The sequence below is a fragment of the Mus caroli genome, chromosome X, assembly GCF_900094665.2.
Source record: "Mus caroli chromosome X, CAROLI_EIJ_v1.1, whole genome shotgun sequence".
Taxonomy (NCBI): domain Eukaryota; kingdom Metazoa; phylum Chordata; class Mammalia; order Rodentia; family Muridae; genus Mus; species Mus caroli.
In genome coordinates, this window is record NC_034589.1 from 70,712,225 (window position 1) to 70,731,433 (window position 19,209).

Here is a 19,209-nt window from a genome sequence, read left to right on the forward strand (position 1 = left end):
TGGAAATGTAAGCCGAATAAACCCTTTCCTCCCCAACTGCTTCTTGGTCATGAGGTTTGTGCGGGAATAGAAACCCTGACTAAGACACCATCTCACTGGGTGCCATGGGAGCACCCCTCATCCAAACACACCATTTGGCCAGTGACTTCCTGATAAGCTTGACCAGGCCATGGCTTCCACCATGAAGCCATGTCTTGAGTCGCTCCATTGACAGATCACTTCCCCAAAGGGGATTGTTCTGCAAAATTGAAGAACTCTGGACTTACTAAGGGCTGAACAAGGAGGTACTTGTGTTGTACTGGGGGGGACAATGCTATTTTTATGTTAATGAGTCTGGGTTAATAGAACAAAACATACAGGTGCTTAAGGATCCCCAGTGAGATTTCTGACATCTTTGAGCTCTCTGAGCTTGCTATGCCTCAGGTACCACATCTTGATACTTAAATCCTCTGGAGGCGTGGCTTTTTCCCCTCCTTGGCCACATACTGGCTATTGGAACTCTTCTCCTACTGGCTTCCTGTTTCATCTATTTTCTAAAACAGTAAGTAAGCAATATTGCCAAAGTCACTACCAACTAAGTTCTGGTTCAATACAAAACCACTCCCAAAACATGTTGACTATGGTGATACTGTTGTTGTTGTTTTAGAAAAACAACAGAAAGGAGCTGTGGGACTGAAATGGCCCAGGATTACAGAGTCAAAGGTTCTCCAATCCCAGATACCTCAAATGAGGATGGCAGAACTTGGCTACCCCCCACTCCCAACCTGACACCATAAAGTCAGCTGCCCCACCATCAACCCTAGTAAGAATTTATTCGGCCTCACTCCTTGTACTCCTACCTTGGCCAACTGAACATGGCCACACAAAGCTTGCCTCAGAGACCCTGACTACGTCTTCAGGGGCATAAATATTCCCCTTTCCCCCCAGTAAATGGAAACAGTTCTCCAAAAGCTGCTCCTGGATGTATTCTTTGCCCACACACTCATTGCCAACCAAGACCTGTACTACACCCACCCTAGTCTGTCTAAGTTCCCTCCCTCCAGTTCAGCTTAGTGTGTAACAGCCCTGAGTACCCTGAGGGAGAAGCAGACAGACACAAGGTGGTAGGTCGATGGAAAGAGAAGTTTAAATGGAGTTACCCTACATGGGTGCTATGCTTCTTCCAGTGCCAGATGTGGGATAACTTTCTTTGAGTGTTTATTAGGTGGGCATCCTAGAGACTCTTCCATACCAATCCAATCCAAGCTCTTGACATTGCTATCCACTTTTATGGTAAGATCATGTTGCTGAAGACATCACACACTTTGGTTGCAAGGCCTAGAGAAAACAAGTTGGCATCTACCTGGAAGCTCACTCACTGTTGACTAGGTTTCAGAGTACTGGAAGGTGCTGTGTTTTATGTTATCTTGACACAGGCTAGAGTCATCTGAGAGGAGGGAATTTCAATTCAGAAAATGCCTCCTTAAGATCAACTGTATGACATTTTCTTAATTAGTGATTGATGGGGGAGGGACCAGTCCATTGGTGGGTGATGCCATCCCTGGGCTCTATAAGAAAGGAGGTTTGGAGGGAAAAAGGGGGCAGGATCAGGCATCAGAAGAGACAGGAGCAAAGCCCAGAGGGTCAGGAGAATGATTAGAAATATGTAGCAGTGTAGGGTGGGAATGGGGGGGGGAGCCACTAGAAAGTACCAGACACCAGGGAAGCGAGAGGTTCCCAGGACCCAACTGGCATGACATTAGCAGAAATACCCAAAAGAGGGGAGATAGGAACTGAAGAGGCTACCTGCAATAGATAGGCATGGCCCCCAGTAGAGGGATGGGGCCACTCACCCATCTCAAAAATTTTAACCCAGAATTGTTCTTTTCTAAAGGAAACACATGGACAAAAAATGGAGCAGAGACTGAAGGAAAGGCTATACAGAGACCCACCTTGGGATCCATCCCATGTACAGACACCAAACCCTGACTCCATTGTTGATGCCAAGAAGTACTTGCTGACAGGAGCCTGGTATAGTTGTCCCCTAAGAGGCTCTGTCAACACCTGACTAAATCAGATGCAGATACAGCTAACCATTGGACTGAGCCAAGGAACACCAATGGAAGAGTTAGGGGAAGAACTGAAGGAGCTGAAGGAGATTGCAACCCCATAGGAAGAACAACAATATAACTAACCAGAATCCTAAGAGCTCCCAGGGACAAAACCACCAACCAAAGAGTACATGGATGGGACCATGTCTCCAGCTGCATATGTAGCAGAGGATGGCCTTGTAGGGCATCAATTGTAGGAGAAGCCCTTGTTCCTGTGAAGGCTCAATGCCCCAGCATAGAGGAATGCTAGAGGAGTGAGGCGGAATGAATGGGTGGGGAAGCACACTTTTAGAGGCAAAGGGGAAAGGGATGGGATGGGGGAAGGCATTGTGGAGGGGAGACAAGGAAGGGGAACAAAATTTGAAATGTAAGAGATATAAGGGGGGGGGAGCAGGCAGGCTGAGGAAGTCATGGGGAGGAAGCCAGTAAGCAGCAGGCCCACCCCCTGCCCATGACCTCTGCATCAGCTCCTGCTTCCATGTTCCTGCCCTGCTTGAGTTCCTGTCCTGACTTCCTTGAATGATGGACTACAATGTGGAAGTGTAGCCAAATAAACCTTTTCCTTCCCAAGTTGCTTTGGTCATAATGTTTCATCACAGCAATTGTAACCCTAACTAAGACAGGTGCCATGTAGGTCACCAGCAGTCTTACTGTGGACTCTTGAGTTTACTCTGTTAATCAGCTTGGCAAAATAGAACTGTAGATGTAATATTTCTATGAATAATATGGGAGTAACCAAATGCTTTTCGATTGGTATTAAGGTCTATTCCACAGCCAGGAAATTCACATCTGGTACTGCAAATCTTGTCTAAAATCCATGACTAATGAGATCACAGACACTAGAGTGAACCTGCCACTATAATTTTTATGAATTTATATAGTATCAAATTGCATTCTAACTACCTGACTCTATTCCCATATATTAGATGAACTTTTAATCTTCATCAGAGTAGCTTATTTTACAGTGGTAGTGGTTAATATGCAACTTCTCCAAGTACACAGAGTTTGCCTGTAGAATGCTTAGCCCTAAATGAGCCATCTATATTGCACTCCCTGACTGCAAGGCTCAGGGATGATTGAGCGAGAGAGGACATGAAGAAAGATTTTTAAGAGCCAGTAGTTGGGGGGAAGGGAAGAAGACCACTGTGAAACAGTGTTTTCTGGATACACCAAGATTGTTACAATCATGATTTCACAGCAGCTGTGATTGCTTACACTGGATCAAATCAATCAACATTTCAGGATGCTTTCGGGAGGTACACACTTCTAGTTGAGGAACTATTTCCAGTTGATAGCTTTTGGAAGAGAGTTTTTCTTCAAGGATGTGGCCCTTTGTATGCTGACCATATTTCATTGAATGGTTTCACATCCATGCACATTTGGGTAGCACTAATTTTTTACTTAGAGAGTTATATTTTCTTTAAAAAATAAAGAAGATAGTGGTAGAGGCAAGAGTAGTTGGAGGAAGTGGAGGTAGATATGATCAAAATGTGGTGTATACAAGTATGAACTTTTCAAAGAATAAATAAAACCCTCTGCAGTAGTAAAATTGAGAATCCCTTAAATCTTCCTTTTCTGAATCTGTGCAGCTTCCTAAAACATATGTAATTATGAAAGGAATCTAAATGGAGCCACCATAAAATGGTGGAGACAATAAGTAAATTAGACACCTTATGCCACCAAGTAAAACTTCCAATACCAGAATTCATTGAGTACTTAACCAAAGGGGTCCCATGGACACCCTCCACCAAGTATAACAGGCTATTGACAAGGTTATTGGTTGCTTTCTACAACATTATGGAAAGGCATTTTTTTTTTCTGAAGACAGCACTTCCTTAATGTCAATCAATTTGAAGAAGTTGAGCTGGTGCCCTAATAGAAGCTTCATTCCTACTGATTAGTGTTCATGGTGCTGGAACATACTCTGCAGGCCTACTGAAAAAGGAAGGTAATCCTGAGTATCACACAGTCATAAACCCTGTGACCTATGACTGAGACTTGCCTGCAAGATATATTGGTGCAATAGTGACACAAATATTACAGCATTAAAAATTATATTATATTTTATGGCCCACTCCATGAAATGGAATCCATACCTGACACTGCTAAAGTGGCCAAGAACCTGAGACTTAGGGGAATATATAATATTATTCTGCTAAAGGAACATAGCAACAGAATGACTCCTAATGACATACTGTTTTATGATCAGTGCCTCACTCAAGCCTTATCAGAGAAGCTTCTTCGTAGAGTAGATGGGAACTAACACAGAGATCCACAACTAGACAATGTGCTCAGAGTGAGACACTTTAGAATACTCAATCCTAAATGGTGTGTATTTATCAACTTCCTCCCTCTCAAGGCTCAGGAATCTATGTGGAAGAAGAAGCTGAAAGATTGTAAGCTAGGTGAGGGATGCCTCCAAGTAAACAGTATCTTCCAGACATAACAGAACTGATGAACAGAGGAACTCAAAGAGACTGATATAGCATGAATAAGAACTTCACAAGTTCAATCTGAGGGAAAATCACTGAGAGGGAGAAATTGAAACAGAGCTCTACCCCTAACCAAGAAGTTATTTGCAATTGATACCTGTTGGCAAATGGAAAAATCAGTTTTCCTCTATAGAATATCACTGGGTATATCAACCATACTCCAGGGCAGGGCCCATACTAAGGATAACTTGACCAACACAAAATAAACTCCATGTTTTTCATGTGTGTTTGTTTACTATTTTCATTTTAGCATTTTTTTGTCTTATTGATGTATGTTTTGACTTTTTTTTTCATTTTTCCTCCTCCTCCTCCTCCTCTTTTTGGTTTTTTTGAGACAGGGTTTCTCTGTCTAACCCTGACTGTCCTGGAGCTCACTCTGATGACCAGGCTGGCCTAGAACTCACAGAGATCCACTTGTTTCAGCCTCCTGAGTACTGGATTATAAGGCATGTGCAATCACCACCCAGTTTCGGTTTGATTTTCATTTTTGTGTTTCTTTTAGAGAGAGAGAGAGAGAGAGAGAGAGAGAGAGAGAGAGAGAGAGAGAGAGAGAATATAAAGTTGGTTAGGAATTGGAATAGGAGGTTCTAGGAAGAGGATGGGATAGGAAAAAGGATGCTCAAAATATGATATATGAATGAATAGATAGGGGGTTAAGTACTGGTAAAATATTGGATACCATTCAATTTTAATTACAAACAATATAGAAATAGGATTTTTGTTTAGACAAAGTCTCATTATATATCCCTGGCTGACCTGGAAATACTTATGTAGAACAGACTGCCCCTGAACTCAGAGTTCCAATTGAAATGCCTTTGACAATCAAGCGCTAGGAGTAATGATGTGTACCACTATACATGGTGTATTAGTCAGGGCTCTCTAGAGTCACAGAACTTATGGGTAGTCTCTACATAGTAAGGTATTTGTTAATGGCTTACAGTCTGTACTCCAACTCCGGACAATGGTCAGCAGCAGCTGTGAATGGGAAGTCCAAGGATCTAGCAGTTGCTCAGTCCCATAAGGAAAGCAGGTAAAGAAGAGAGAGAGTCAATCTTCCTTCTTCCAATGTCCTTATGTAGGTCTCCGGCAGAAGGTGTAGCACAGATTAAAGTTGTCTGCCACCATGCCTTTTTAATCCCAGATGACCTTGAACTCAGAGATCTCCCTGTCTTAATCTTCTGAAATTCACAGACACTATGCCTCAAGATCTCCATGCCAAGATCCAGGTCAGAAACTCAATTCTGGATTGTAGTTCATTCCAGATTTAGTCAAGCTGACAACTAGGAATAGCCATTACACTTGGCTAGAAGGAAACTTTTTATAAAGAGTGTTTGCTTAAAACCAACAAGAAACCTATTAAACATGGGATACAGTTGCATTTCAAGAACAAAGTAGGCATATTTGTGTGTATTTCTGTGTGTGTGAATCACAACACTTTAGTACAATTATGCTGACTGCTTACTGGGTTCTGTCAACCTCATGTGTATCTTCAATGTAATAGATACCACTGTGGTATTTTTGTAGCATGTTGAGAGCTATTTTGGCAATTGTCACTACATTCTATAGCTCTTCACCTTTAGCTTCTGTGTCTTATTCCCTATATTCTCAGCATATGGAGAATATTATAGCCTGAGTGTGAGGGAACAGGGGTTTGCATTGAAGTAATAGCCATATAAGTGAAAATGGACAAAATGTGGGGCATAAAAGAAAAAAGTTAGAATACACTTTGGGTATAGTTAATCAGTGGTGTAAAATTAGAGAGGTGTGATGGTTTGTATATTCTTGGACCAGGGAGTGGCACCCTGTGGAGGTGTGGCCTTGATGGAATAGGTTTGACACTATGGGTGTGGGCTTAAGACTCTCACCCCAGTTGCCTGGAAGTCAGTCTTTCACTAGCAGCCTTTGGATGAAGATGTAGAACTCTCAGCTCTGCCTGCGCCATGCCTGCCTGGATACTGCCATGCTCCTACCTTGATGATAATGGACTGAACCTCTGAACCTGTAAGCCAGCCCCAATTAAATGTTGTTTTTATAAGACTTGCCTTGGTCATGCTGTCTGTTCACAGCAGTAAAACGCTGACTAAGACAGAGAGGTATAGCCAAGAATGTTAAGGATTTATGTCATTTAATTTCCCTGAGCTTACCTCTAGAGAATAAATTCCCCAGGCTTCCCTATTCTTTCATGTAAAAGACATCTGAATCTCACTCAATTCATGGTTTTGGCTGACAAACTAAAGTATGAATTCTTAAGAAAATTTATATTCTCATAATTTAGCATCTATATTTCTTTCTTTCTTTTTTATCTCAACACAAGCCAATTATTTTTTCCATATTTTTATTGGTTATTTTATTTATTTACATTTCAAATGTTATCCTCCTCCCCATTCTCCCTTCCACAAACCCCCTATTCCCTCCCCTGACTCCCTGCCTCAATGAGGGTGCTCCCACACCTGCCCTCCCATTCCCACCTTAGCTCCCTAGCAGTCCCCTATGCTGGGTCATTGAGTTTCCACAGGACCAAGGGACTCCCATCCCATAGATGCCAGATAAGGCAATTCTCTGCTACTTATCCTAGAGCCATGGTACCCCCCCCCATGTGTACTCTATAGGTATATTTACACATTGGAGTACTGCTCACATATTAAGAACAATTACTTCATGAAATCTGCAGGCAAAGGAGGTAACCCAGTCACACACATACACACACACACACACACACACACACACACAAAACCACACATGGTATGTACTCACTGATAAGTGGATATTACGGGGGAAAAAAAAGCTCAGAATAGCCATGGTACAACTCATAGACCATATGAAACCTAAGAAGAAGGAAGACCACACCAAAGATGCTACAGTTCTACTCAGAAGGGGAAAGAAAATAATCTTGGGAGGGAGGGAGGGAGGGAGGAGAGAGAGAGAGAGAGAGAGAGAGAGAGAGAGAGAGAGAGAGAGAGAGAGGAGGAAGAGAGGAGTGGGAGGGAAAAAGGAGGGCTGGTTCAGATTTGGGAGGAGACTGGGGAAAATACAGAGGATCAGGAATTTGAAAGGAGGTGTTCAGCAGTGTGGGAGGGGAACTTGGGATAGCCACTAGAAATTCCCAGATGCCATGGAACCAAGAGGTTCCCAGGACCCAACAGAGAGGACATTAGCTGAAATATCCAACAAAGACGATATAGAACCTGTAGAGACCATATCCAATGTATAGGCATGGTCCCCGGTTGAGGGATGGGGCTACCCACTCACCTCAAAAATAATAATCCATAATTCCTCCTGTCAAAAGGAAATGCAGGGACAAAGAGTGGAGCAGAGTCTAAAGGAAAGGTCATCCAGAGATTGCCCCACCCATCTATCCCATCTGCAGACACCAAACCCAGACATATTGCTAATGCCAAGGAGAGATTGCTCATATGAGCCTGGTATAGCTGTTTCCTGAGAGGATCTGCCAAAGCCTGACCAATATAGATGTGGATGCATGTAGCCAAACATTGGACTGAGCACAGGGACCCCAATGGAAAAGTTAGGGCAAGGTCTGAAGGAGCTGAAGGGGTTTGAAACCCCATAGGAAGAACAACAATATCAACCAACTAGATCCCCAAAGCCCCCAGGGACTAAACCTATAACATCTATATTTCTATCATCTATGAAAGTATTAAAATTTATTTTTTGTTTGTATGTACATAAACATTCATATTTACTCATAGAAAGAAAATTAATTTTTGGAGCTTGTAGGTTGTACCATTTGTCAAAAGATCTTTAAACTATTCATGTACTTGTATGACAGAACTAAATACATACCATTAAGGTTCCAGTGGAATTTCCTTGATAACTCAGCCACTTCTTCCCATCCAGGCTATACATGATGATAAATTGAGAGATATAAAGGCTGGAAATTTTCTGACGAGCACCCTGAGTCTTGATGCCATGAACAATCATTGGTGCCAACAGATCTACCTACCAATTAAAACAACTTATTTTAATATTTTTAAAAGTACATAGTATATCTTGAAAATTATTAGTATTCATTGCTATTAATTATCCACTTAGAAAAACTCTATTGTTACAATTACCTTGCATATTCAGGGAAAGCAGGCACTAATGTTGAAATGTGACCATGTACGTATGTAAAGCCATGGAACATATGTGTGTTATTTTGAATATTCTTGGCCCATGGAGTGGTGCTATTAGGTGTGGCTTTGTTGGAGGAAGTGTGTCACTGTGGGCATGAGCTTTAAGATCCTCATCTTAACTTCTTGGAATCCTGTTTGCCTTCAGGTCAAGATGTTGAACTCTCAGCTCCTCCTGTACAATGCCTGACTGTTTGCTGCCATGCTCCTGCCTTGATGATAATGGACTGAACTTTGATCCTGTAAGCCAGCCCTAACTAATTGTTGTTCTAATAAGAGTTGTATTGGTCATGTTATCTATTCACATAAGTAAACCCTAACTAAGCAATATGATAGGAATGAGTAGGGAAGGTATTTATTGAATTATCTATCCATTTCTTGGCAAACCAGATCACTTTCAAATCATTGAGTCATTTCCTCCTCACACACATCCATGGAATTGCACATATAAATCAGAATGGCCTAATACATGGGCCTGATTGATCATGGGTTAAATGATACTATTTTTTGATATGTTTTGTTCAATAAAATGTCTTATTAAGGTGAATTTCATGGACCAAGTACAACAATCATTGAGTAATGTGGTTGTTGTGCAGGTATGAATATCTGACTTTAGACCTTAGCACCCACAGAAAACCCAGGAATGGAAACTAATGCAGCCACTAAGGAAATCAGTGTGGAGACTCCTCAAAAAGCTAGAAATAGAACTACCAGAACTATTATATGATCCAGTTATACCACACTTGGGCATATACCCAAAAAACTCCATTTTATATTATAGAGTTGCCTGCTGATTATCCTTGTACATTGCTGCTCTACTCATAATAGTCAAATGGCCTAGATATCCATCAGCTGATAAATAGATCAAGATAATGTGGCATATTTATATAATGAAATATTATTTAGCTATCACAAAACTGAAATTATGACATAATAAAGCACATGGACGGATCTGGAAACAACTATTCTAAGTGAGGTAACCTAGACCAGACAGACAGACAAATGTTACTTGTTTGCTCTTATATGTGAATGTTAGCTTTGAATCTTCAGAAATATATGTTTAATTTGGAATATCCATAGAAGTTGGGAAGTTACTTAAGGGCATGGAAGCGGGGGGATTTCATGGTAGGGAAAATAGAACATGTTAGTAAATGGTTAAAAGGGATTTATGGGAAAAGGTTTGAATTTGGGTTGGGGTGGGAACAACCAGGAGAAGACGGCAAATAACATTTAAAGGCTTTTTGAAAAAGTCATATGGAAACCTATATGGCTCCCATAAGCTCATATATTTCAATTCATGGTTATTAGTATTTACAACTACTAGAGAGGGTTTAGGAAGTTTGAGGAAGTGTGTCACTAGGGCCCGGTATCACTCTCTTCCTGCTGATTAAGGTTCTGGATGCAGAACTCTCAGAGACTTCTTCAGCCCACAAGTCAGGATGCTTCCTACCATGACAACAATGGACTAAACCTCTGAAACTGTAAGCCATCCCTAATTAAATACTTTCCTTTATAAGAGTTGCCTTGGTTATGGTGTCTCTTCATAGCAATAGAACACTGACTGAGACAGAAGTTGGTACCACAATTATTGCTGCTACTTGTGGTAGTATGTGGATTTTGCATTAAGAAAGTAGTTGAACTCTTTAGGTGTGGCTTAAAGGGTCATACTAGTAGGAGTTTAGAAGAGAGTGGTTCTGAGAGCAATGTAGATTATGACAGCCCTGCTCAAGAGATTTCATAGGAAAATATTAAGTAAGTGCCCAGAGACAATTCTTGTGATATTTTGGTGAACACTGTAGCTGTTTTATGCCCTTGTCTAAAAAAATCTGCCTGAGGATAAATGAGAGAGTTTTGGATTAATATCATTGGCAGAGGAGATTTCAAGACCGCCTAGTATTGACTCTGGCAAGTGGTTATTAGTGGCCACTCCTATGCAAATTAATAATGAAAAGGAACAAGCTGAGCGATGAAAAATACAAAATGTATAGCTTGAGGAGAAAAGTGGCATCAGGAAGTGTAATGGAGCTGAGCTAAGTCTAGTGCTCAAGGAGATAAAAAGTTTACAGAAAAGCCTGAGGTTAAATGGAATAAAAGGAGTGAGTGTTGGCCTAGGGAAAGACCCCATCCAGCTTCCAACTTGTGGAAATGAATTAATGAAAAGCTTAAGCAGTGAAGGAAACTATTGAAAACAAAAAGCTAGTGAAGATTCAAACAAATGAGGGGCCAAGTTTCAGGCACAGAATTAGGCAGTTTTGGCCATTGTGGTTCTGGTTTTAGAGTCAAGGATACAAAAAAAGGGGTTGTGGTATCTTCCTCTGAGGCTAAGGAAAACTGCTGAGATTAGCCATATGTCAGAGAGGCAGTTGTATTGAGCTGTGAAAGTGAAGCTTAGATTTCAACAGAGTCCCCAAGAAGTTGTAGATGCAAGAGCTGTGGAATACCTGCCACAGAGAGCTGCAGACTGAGTGTAGAACCATGCCAAGAGAGAGAAAAATATATTGCAGTCTGTACTGGCTAGTTTTGTGTCAACTTGACACAGCTGGAGTTATCACAGAGAAAGGAGCTTCAGTTGAGGAAATGTCTCCATGAGATCCAACTGTAAGGCATTTTCTCAATTAGTGATCAAGGGTTTCAGGCCCCTTGTGGGTGGGACCATCTCTGGACTGGTAGTCTTGGTTCTGTAAGAGAGCAGGCTGAGCAAGCCAGGAGAAGCAAGCCAGTAAAGAACATCCATCCATGGCCTCTGCATCAGCACCTTCTTCCTGACCTGTTTGAGTTCTAGTCCTGACTTCCTTGGTGATAAACAACAGTATGGAATTGTAAGCTGAATAAACCCTTTCCTTCCCAACTTGCTTCTTGGTCATGATGTTTGTGCAGGAATAGAAAGCCTGACTAAGACATAGTCAACAAAGATGAAAAGAGTTAGAGATCTGTGTTGGCTAGTTTTATGTTAACTTGACATAAGCTAAAATCATCTGACAGGAAGAAACCTCAATTTAAAAATGCCTCTATAAGATTGGGCTGTAATTAGTGATTGATGTAGAAGGGCCCAGCCCACTGTGATTGGTGTTATCTCTGGGCTCTATAAAAATGTAGGCTGAACAAGCCACGCTGAACAAGACAATAAGAAGCACTTCCCCATGGCCTCTGCATCAGCTCCTGCTTATAGATTTCTGCCCTGAGTTCCTTCCTGACTTTCTTTGATGATTAACAGTGCTGTGAAAGTATAGGCAAATAAATTCTTTCCTCCACAAGCTACTTTGGTCAGGATATTTCATCACAGTAATAGTAATTCTATCTATACAAGATCCAAAAATTGTTTAGACATCAGACATGGATACACATAATTTGGAGTTTGCCCTGCTGGTTTTAGGTCTTGCTTTGGCCTAGTATTTCCTCACTATGCTCCCTTTCTCCTTTGGAACAGAAATGTATATTCAGTGCCATTGTATATTGGAAGTATGTGGTCTGTGATTTGATTTTGATTTTACAGAGGTTACTCTTAAAAGATTGCCTTGAGTCTCAGAAAAGACTTTGAATTTTGGATTTCTAAGAGTTGAGATTGTTATAGAATATGGGGTCTTTAAACCTAGTGCAGTGGACATGTACTAGAACCTATGAAGATAACCCTTGTGAGGACTCCTAGTAATGAAGGATACAGAGCCTAAACTGGCCATCTTTGGAAACTTGGAAAGGCTTCCATTAGTAAGATCAGGATACTAATACAGTCACAAAACACCTGGCCTGTCTGCAAGATGTGTTGGGGCAGTGGTGGCTCTGAGTTTGTGAGAGTTGACAACCAATGACTTGTCTAACTTGAAGCCCAAGCCACAAGAGGGAGCCCATGCCCAATACTGCTAGGATGGCCACCAATTGGAAACTAAATGGCTTGGAAATCTAGGGTAGAATGAAACATGATTGATTAAAAAAAAAAAAAAAAACGGGCTGGAGAGATGGCTCAGCGGTTAAGAGCACTGACTGTTCTTCCAAAGGTCCTGAGTTCAAATCCCAGCAACCACATGGTGGCTCACAACCATCCGTAATGAGATCTGGCTCCCTCTTCTGGAGTGTCTGAAGACAGCTACAGTGTACTTATAATAAATAAATAAATGTTAAAAAAAAACCCCAAAACTACAAATTGGTCCTTAATCATATTCTGCTATACTTATATACCAGTGCCCAGTTATCATCAGTGGGGCTTCTTGTAGCAGCTGATGGGAGTAGATACAGAGACCCACACCCAAATATTAGGCAGGGCTCAGTGTCTAAGGGTTTCCATTGCTGTGAAGAGGCACCATGACTTAGGCAACTCTTATAAAGGACAACATTTAACTGGGGCTGGCTTACAGGTTTAGAAGTTTAGTCCATTATCATCCTGGCAAGCATGCAGGCAGGCATGGTGCTAGAGGAGCTGAGAGTTCTACATCTTCATCCAAAGGAAGCCAGGAGCAGACTGTCTCTTCCACACTTGGTGGAGCTTCAAAGCCACCCGCACAGTAACACACTTCCTCCAATGAGGCCACACCCACTCCCACAAGGTCACACCTCCGAATAGTGCCACTCCCTGGGCCAAGCTTATTCAAGCCACCACACTCACGAAACCCTGAAGAAGAGTGGAATAAAGGATTGTAGGAGCCCAAAGAGTCAAGGATATGAGGAAAACACATTCCACAGCATTAACTAAGAAGGGCTCATAGGAGCTCACAGAGATTGAATTAGCAATCACAGAACCTACATGAGTCTGTGCGAGGTCCTGTACATACATGGTGTCGTTGTTTAGCTTAGAGTGCTTGTGGAACTCCTAACAACGGGAAGAGGTGTCTCTATTTCTTTTGCAGGCTCTGGGGATCCTTTTCTTCCTACTGAGTTACCTTGTCCAGCTTTGATATGAGGGTCTGTGCCCAATTTTATCGCATTTTGTTATGTCATGTTCTGTTGCTATCCCTGAGCAATCTGCTCTTTTCTGAAGGGAAACAGAGGAGTAGATCTGGAGGAAAGGGGAGGTGGGGGAAGGACTGGGAGGAATGAAAGGAGGGGAAGCCATGTCAGGATATATTTTATGAGAGAAGAATAAATTTTTAAAGAGTTGAACTAATTGTATTTGATGCATTATGATATGGTTATAAGCCTATGGGGACCAGGGAGTGGAATGAGGTGGTTTAAATAAGAATGGTCCTCATAGGCTTATATATTTGCATGCTTGATCATCAAGGAGTGTCACTACTTGAGAAGTATTGGGAGGTGTGGCCTTGACAGGATAAGTGTGGCATTGTTGGAAGAACTGTGTCACTAGGGGTGAGCTTGAAATTTCACAAGCACAAACCAGGCCAAGTGTGGCATTCTCTTCCTGCTGCCTGTGGATCTAGATGTAGAACACACAGCTACTTTTCCAGCACCATGTCTGCTACACACTGCCATGCTCCCTGTCTAGACAACAATGGAATAAATTTGCAACTGAAACTGTAAACAAACTCCAATTTAAAGCTTTCCTTTCTAAGAGTTGCCATGGTCATGGTTTCTTTTCATAGTAATAGAACACTAAGACATGTATTTAATATTGTAGAACACACAGACACACAGACACACAGGCACACAGACACACAGAGAGAGAGGGAGGGAGGGAGGGAGGGAGAGAGAGAGAGAGAGAGAGAGAGAGAGAGAGAGAGAGAGAGAGAGAGAGAGAGAATGGAGTTACCTTAAAATAGGGCAACAATGCTCCTACTTAATTTCACAGCTAACAAACAAAAAGCTCAATGCTGGGAATGGGTTACCTATTTTAGAGTTCTTAGTCAACGAGTTTACATAGATTCCCCAAACATTATAGGCTATTGCTAATGTTACTGTTTACCCTCTAGATGGTAAAAACCAATTACTGAAGACACCATACACTTGAGTAATAGAACATGGATAAATCAAACTGGTACTAACATGTAAGTTTCATCCATACTTATCTTTTCTCCACATATAATATTTTTATTGATTCTCAAACATTGTGCACCCTGATTACAATCTCTTCCGAGTCCTTCCAAGTCTAGGCCCTCTTATGAATTATACCCCTCCACACACACACACAAGAACAAAGAAAGAAAGAAAGAAACAACAATAAAAAACTTTATGTTTTTGACTTTATGTTATCTATGTATTCACTGGAGAAGGGCAAACTCTTAACAGTGTGTTCCCTAAACACAAACTGAATCCTTTTTAGCTTTCACAGTGCTAGACTTTTCTATGTACACTGTCAGGGGAGAAAAGTAGTTAAAATCTTGTTCAACTATGAACTCTGTAAGCTACAATAATGCCTGATCTGACAATATATGTCCACTGGTATAATACTGGAACAAATGCTATTGAAGTGACCAACTACTTTCTGCTTAGATCTAAGACTTGCTCCATGACCTGGAACCCATAACCATTATTGTTAAAAGGTCCAAGAACCTGAGATTTGATAAGTCATAGGCCCTAGAGGAGGACTTAATACTATTATTTTGCTAAATGGGCATAGTATTAAATTTACTTCTAATGACTTACTGCTATACCCATAGCTCAATGTATTTCTCAACCCTCATTAGACAAGTTTCTCCTTACAGTAGATGACAACTAATACAGAGACTCCCAACTGTTCAACATACAAAGAATAAGAGTGTTTAGCCTAATGTGGGACATATATATTAAGCACCTCCTACAGCTCAGGGATTTTTGTTGAAGATGGGATGGAAAGATTGTAAGAGCCAGAGAAGGTCAATAACAACATAGAACAGTGTTTTCTAGACACAACAGGGTAGTAACACCTATGAACTCAAAGCAAGGTAACAATATGCACAAAGCCTACACAAGCTTCAGCCAGAAAAAAAATTCCAATATGGGGTAGGGAAAAGTGGGTGTAAAAATCCTACCACTAGCTCATGAACTTTGGACACTTGATAGCTGCTGGGAGAAGGAATACCACCTTTCTTCATCAGAGTAACACCCAGTAGGTTGAACACACACAGAGAAGGTCCCACTACTAAGACTAGATGGACAATACAAAGTGGACTCAAATTAGAAAGAAAAAGAAGAAATCTCAAAAGTTGGGTGGGAAGGTAAGAGAAAGTGGAGAGGATGGTTATGGAAGGAATTGTGGGAGGAGGCATGAATATGCTCCAAGTACATTATTTGAAATTTCCAAAGAATAAAAAAAATATTGTTAAACATATATGGAGAGTAACAGACAAATACAACTGATATTTAACCCTGGCCTCCACTTGTGCTATGCATAAGCACATGCACATGCACACACATAAATTCATACCATACATATAATACATACATACAAAGAGACATTAAAATAAAAAGATGATTTTCATGTTCATTTTTAATATGGCTACTAGAAAATGCCAAATAATACATGTGATTTTATGTACATCATATTTCCATTGATGATGGCTCATCTTGATGAAATAGCAAAGTCAGATAATCTGAGAGTCTGTATACATTTAAAAATTTTAAGCTAACCTACTTCAAGTATTAGTACATCTTAGCTTACCACAGTAGACTATATTAAGTAGGTACTACCTAATACCCAAGGGATAGAAATCTTCTGAAAAAAAGACAGACTTAATTATATAAAAGAAGCTACAATTTATTTGCTTTTAAGATTAAGGACTAAGATACCTATTTTGTATAAAAATGAAGAACACTAGAGGACTCAGGCACCTACTCAGTAGGAGATATCTCATCAAAGAAAATACATGGTCTTGAAAATAGTGTCTTAGTTAGGTTTCCATTGCTGTGAAGAGGCACCATAATCAAGGCAACTCTTATAAAGAACAACAGTTAATTGAGGCTGTCTTATAGTTCAGAGATTCAGTCCATTATAATCATGGCAGGAAGCATGGCAGTGTCTAGGCAGACATGGTAATGAAGAAGGAGCTGAGAGTTCTACACCTTGATCCAAAGGCAGACGGGAGAAGACTACCTTGTATACTGAGTGGAGCCTGAGCATAGGAGTCCTCAAAGCCTACCCCCACAGTGACTCAAGTACTCTAATAAGGCCACATCTCCTCCAATAAGGCCACACCTTCTAATAGTGTCACTCCCTATGGCCAAGCATACAAACATGCGAATCTATGGGGACCAAATCTATGCAAACTACCACAGGTAGTAAATTCAAATTTATAGAAACCATTCTGATGTTAGATTCCAAGTAGAAATAAATGGGATTGATCTGCATATTAAATTCTATTCCAAATGACTAATTTTTTAATATTTCTGAACAAACTTAGTTATTCTATTCTATAGTTTCCTCATATGTTAAATGATATTCTATGGGAAAGACTACATAATGATAGTATTTTGAACTTGGTGAATGTTGATACATTTCCCATAGTTTTCTGACCTTGATCCAAGAAAAGGGCTCCTTGGTACTCCAGGCATTGATTGATCCAGAATAATGAAGTCTTGCCAGGTTTGGGGCCCACTGTCCTTTGTCCAAGAAAGAAGAGAGAGATTATATTATTATATTTTCAATTGAATTTATCTTAAAAAAACTTGGGAACAACAGTATTATCTAGAGAAAGGTTAATTCTAGCTGCAGAAGATATAAAGCATAAAAGTTTTATAGCATGGCAGTATTGATTATTGTCTAAAGGATTTGATTTTTGGTGTTGTATATTCTATGTTCTAGTTTCTTTGGGAGGAGGCAGTACTGGGGAATGAACCTGGAGCTTTGCATGTGTTAAGCAAGTGCTCTACCACTGAGCTATATATATGCAATATACAAGTGGTACTAAAATGTTTCTTTACCATATAATGTACATTTATTATAGAAATGCTAGAAAATTTTAAAATAGCAAAAATAAATAAAAAGCATAGTGTTTCTATTCAGAAATACATTAAATAAATAATAATTAAACCTCATTTCCAAGGGGAATTTTCACCTTTAAAGTAGATGTTGACAGACACACACACACACACACACACACACACACACACACACACAGGTAATAAAATTTTTTTCTCAAGGTAATATTTTAAGTGATTATTTGGAAATTTCACATAATACACCCTGATTACACTCACTTCTCAATTTTCTCAGGTCCCCTCCCTCCACTATTGTGATCTTCCCCCAAGAAAAGGAAGGAGAAAAATATCCGATTTGTGCTGGCTATATACTCACTGGAACACAGTCAAACTCCCAATGGCAAGCCCCTTAAGAAAAACTGAGTCCCTCCCTACCTGTGCCCCTGAATATTTGGAAAGAGGAAGTAGACTGGAAGATTGGGAGGAGGAGTATGAAAGGATAATAGGGGACAATGTATAGAATCAAAGTATATTATATTCAATTAAGAAAACAAAAATATCACAGTGAAAGCAACTGTTTTGCACAAATAATATAGAGTAAAATAGAAAATTATTCTTAACTCATATACAAAAACCATAGACAATGATCTGTAATCCCTTATTCTAGAATAATTTTCTATAAACACTATTTAAGCTTGACTATCACTGTTCAGAAGAAACGGTAGCTTCTTATTATGCTCAATAGAATAGACTCTCGGGAGCAGTTCTGAAGGTACTAGAGGAGGGTATTTCAAGAGTTAATGTCATTGCCTAGTTAAGCCTGAATTAAGGTAAGGGGCCTAAATTAAGATGGTCATATAGGAAATGGAAAGAAGAATATGGACTTGAGAAGAGTCCAGTGAGAAGAAGTAAGAAAAGAATGGAGACAGGCTGAAGAGATGGTGCACCAGTTAAGAGCACTTTTTGCTCTTCCAGAGGACCCAGGTTTGGTTCCCAGCAACCACAAGGCAGCTCACAAAATGTAACTCCAGCTTCAGGGAATTCTATACCCTCTTCTGGCCTCTGTGGGCATTAGGCATGTCCATTTCCATGAAGACAAAACATCCATATATGTAAAATGATATAATGTAAAAAAGAGAAAAGTATGGAAGGGAGTAGATTGATTATTTGAAACTGTTCAACAGAAATGAAAAAAAAAAAAAACCAGCCCTGATTCTTATGGCAAAAATAATGGTATTTACCATAATGTCCTGAAGCTGTAATCTGGAAATCACGGATGCTTCCAGAAGCCATTCCAAGAGGAATCTGACACTCTGAAATCAAACACAGAAGCTAGAAATGACTCATAACCCATTAAATTATAATATTTTTAGGTAAGTGGTTGTTCTATTACTTGTTTAAGAATTGTCTTAGTGTTTTACTGCTGTGAAGAGACACCATGACCAAGACAACTCTGGTAAGAATAACATTTATTTGGGGCTGGTTTATAGGTTAAGAGGTTCAGTCCACTTCCGGCCGGACCAGCACCAGGGTAGCTAGAGCGCAGGGTCAGCTGACACCCGCAAGCTACCCAGGACCTCCGCCACAGGATTTTGAGACTGCTGGTGAATGGAACACAGCTTCTGCTCCAGTCCAATCACACGGGACCTGAGACTGCTTTGGTTGGGGAGGCAGAAATCCGGCCTCAGTAGGGCCACAAGCCTCTCCGGTCAGAAAAGC

The 19,209-nt window shown here is 40.5% G+C and overlaps 1 protein-coding gene across 1 annotated transcript in view; it reads right to left on the reverse strand.

The window, feature by feature from the left end:
* The window catches only part of F8 (coagulation factor VIII), a 276,933-nt gene that overhangs the window by 34,964 nt on the left and 222,760 nt on the right, over window positions 1–19,209 (reverse strand). Inside the window, exons 20-22 of the mRNA XM_029473023.1 lie at window positions 18,732–18,803; window positions 17,087–17,172; window positions 8,384–8,539 (exon numbers count right to left, since the gene is read on the reverse strand). Coding sequence (XP_029328883.1) covers window positions 8,384–8,539; window positions 17,087–17,172; window positions 18,732–18,803 — 314 coding nt within the window. The remainder of the gene's footprint in view (window positions 1–8,383; window positions 8,540–17,086; window positions 17,173–18,731; window positions 18,804–19,209) is intronic.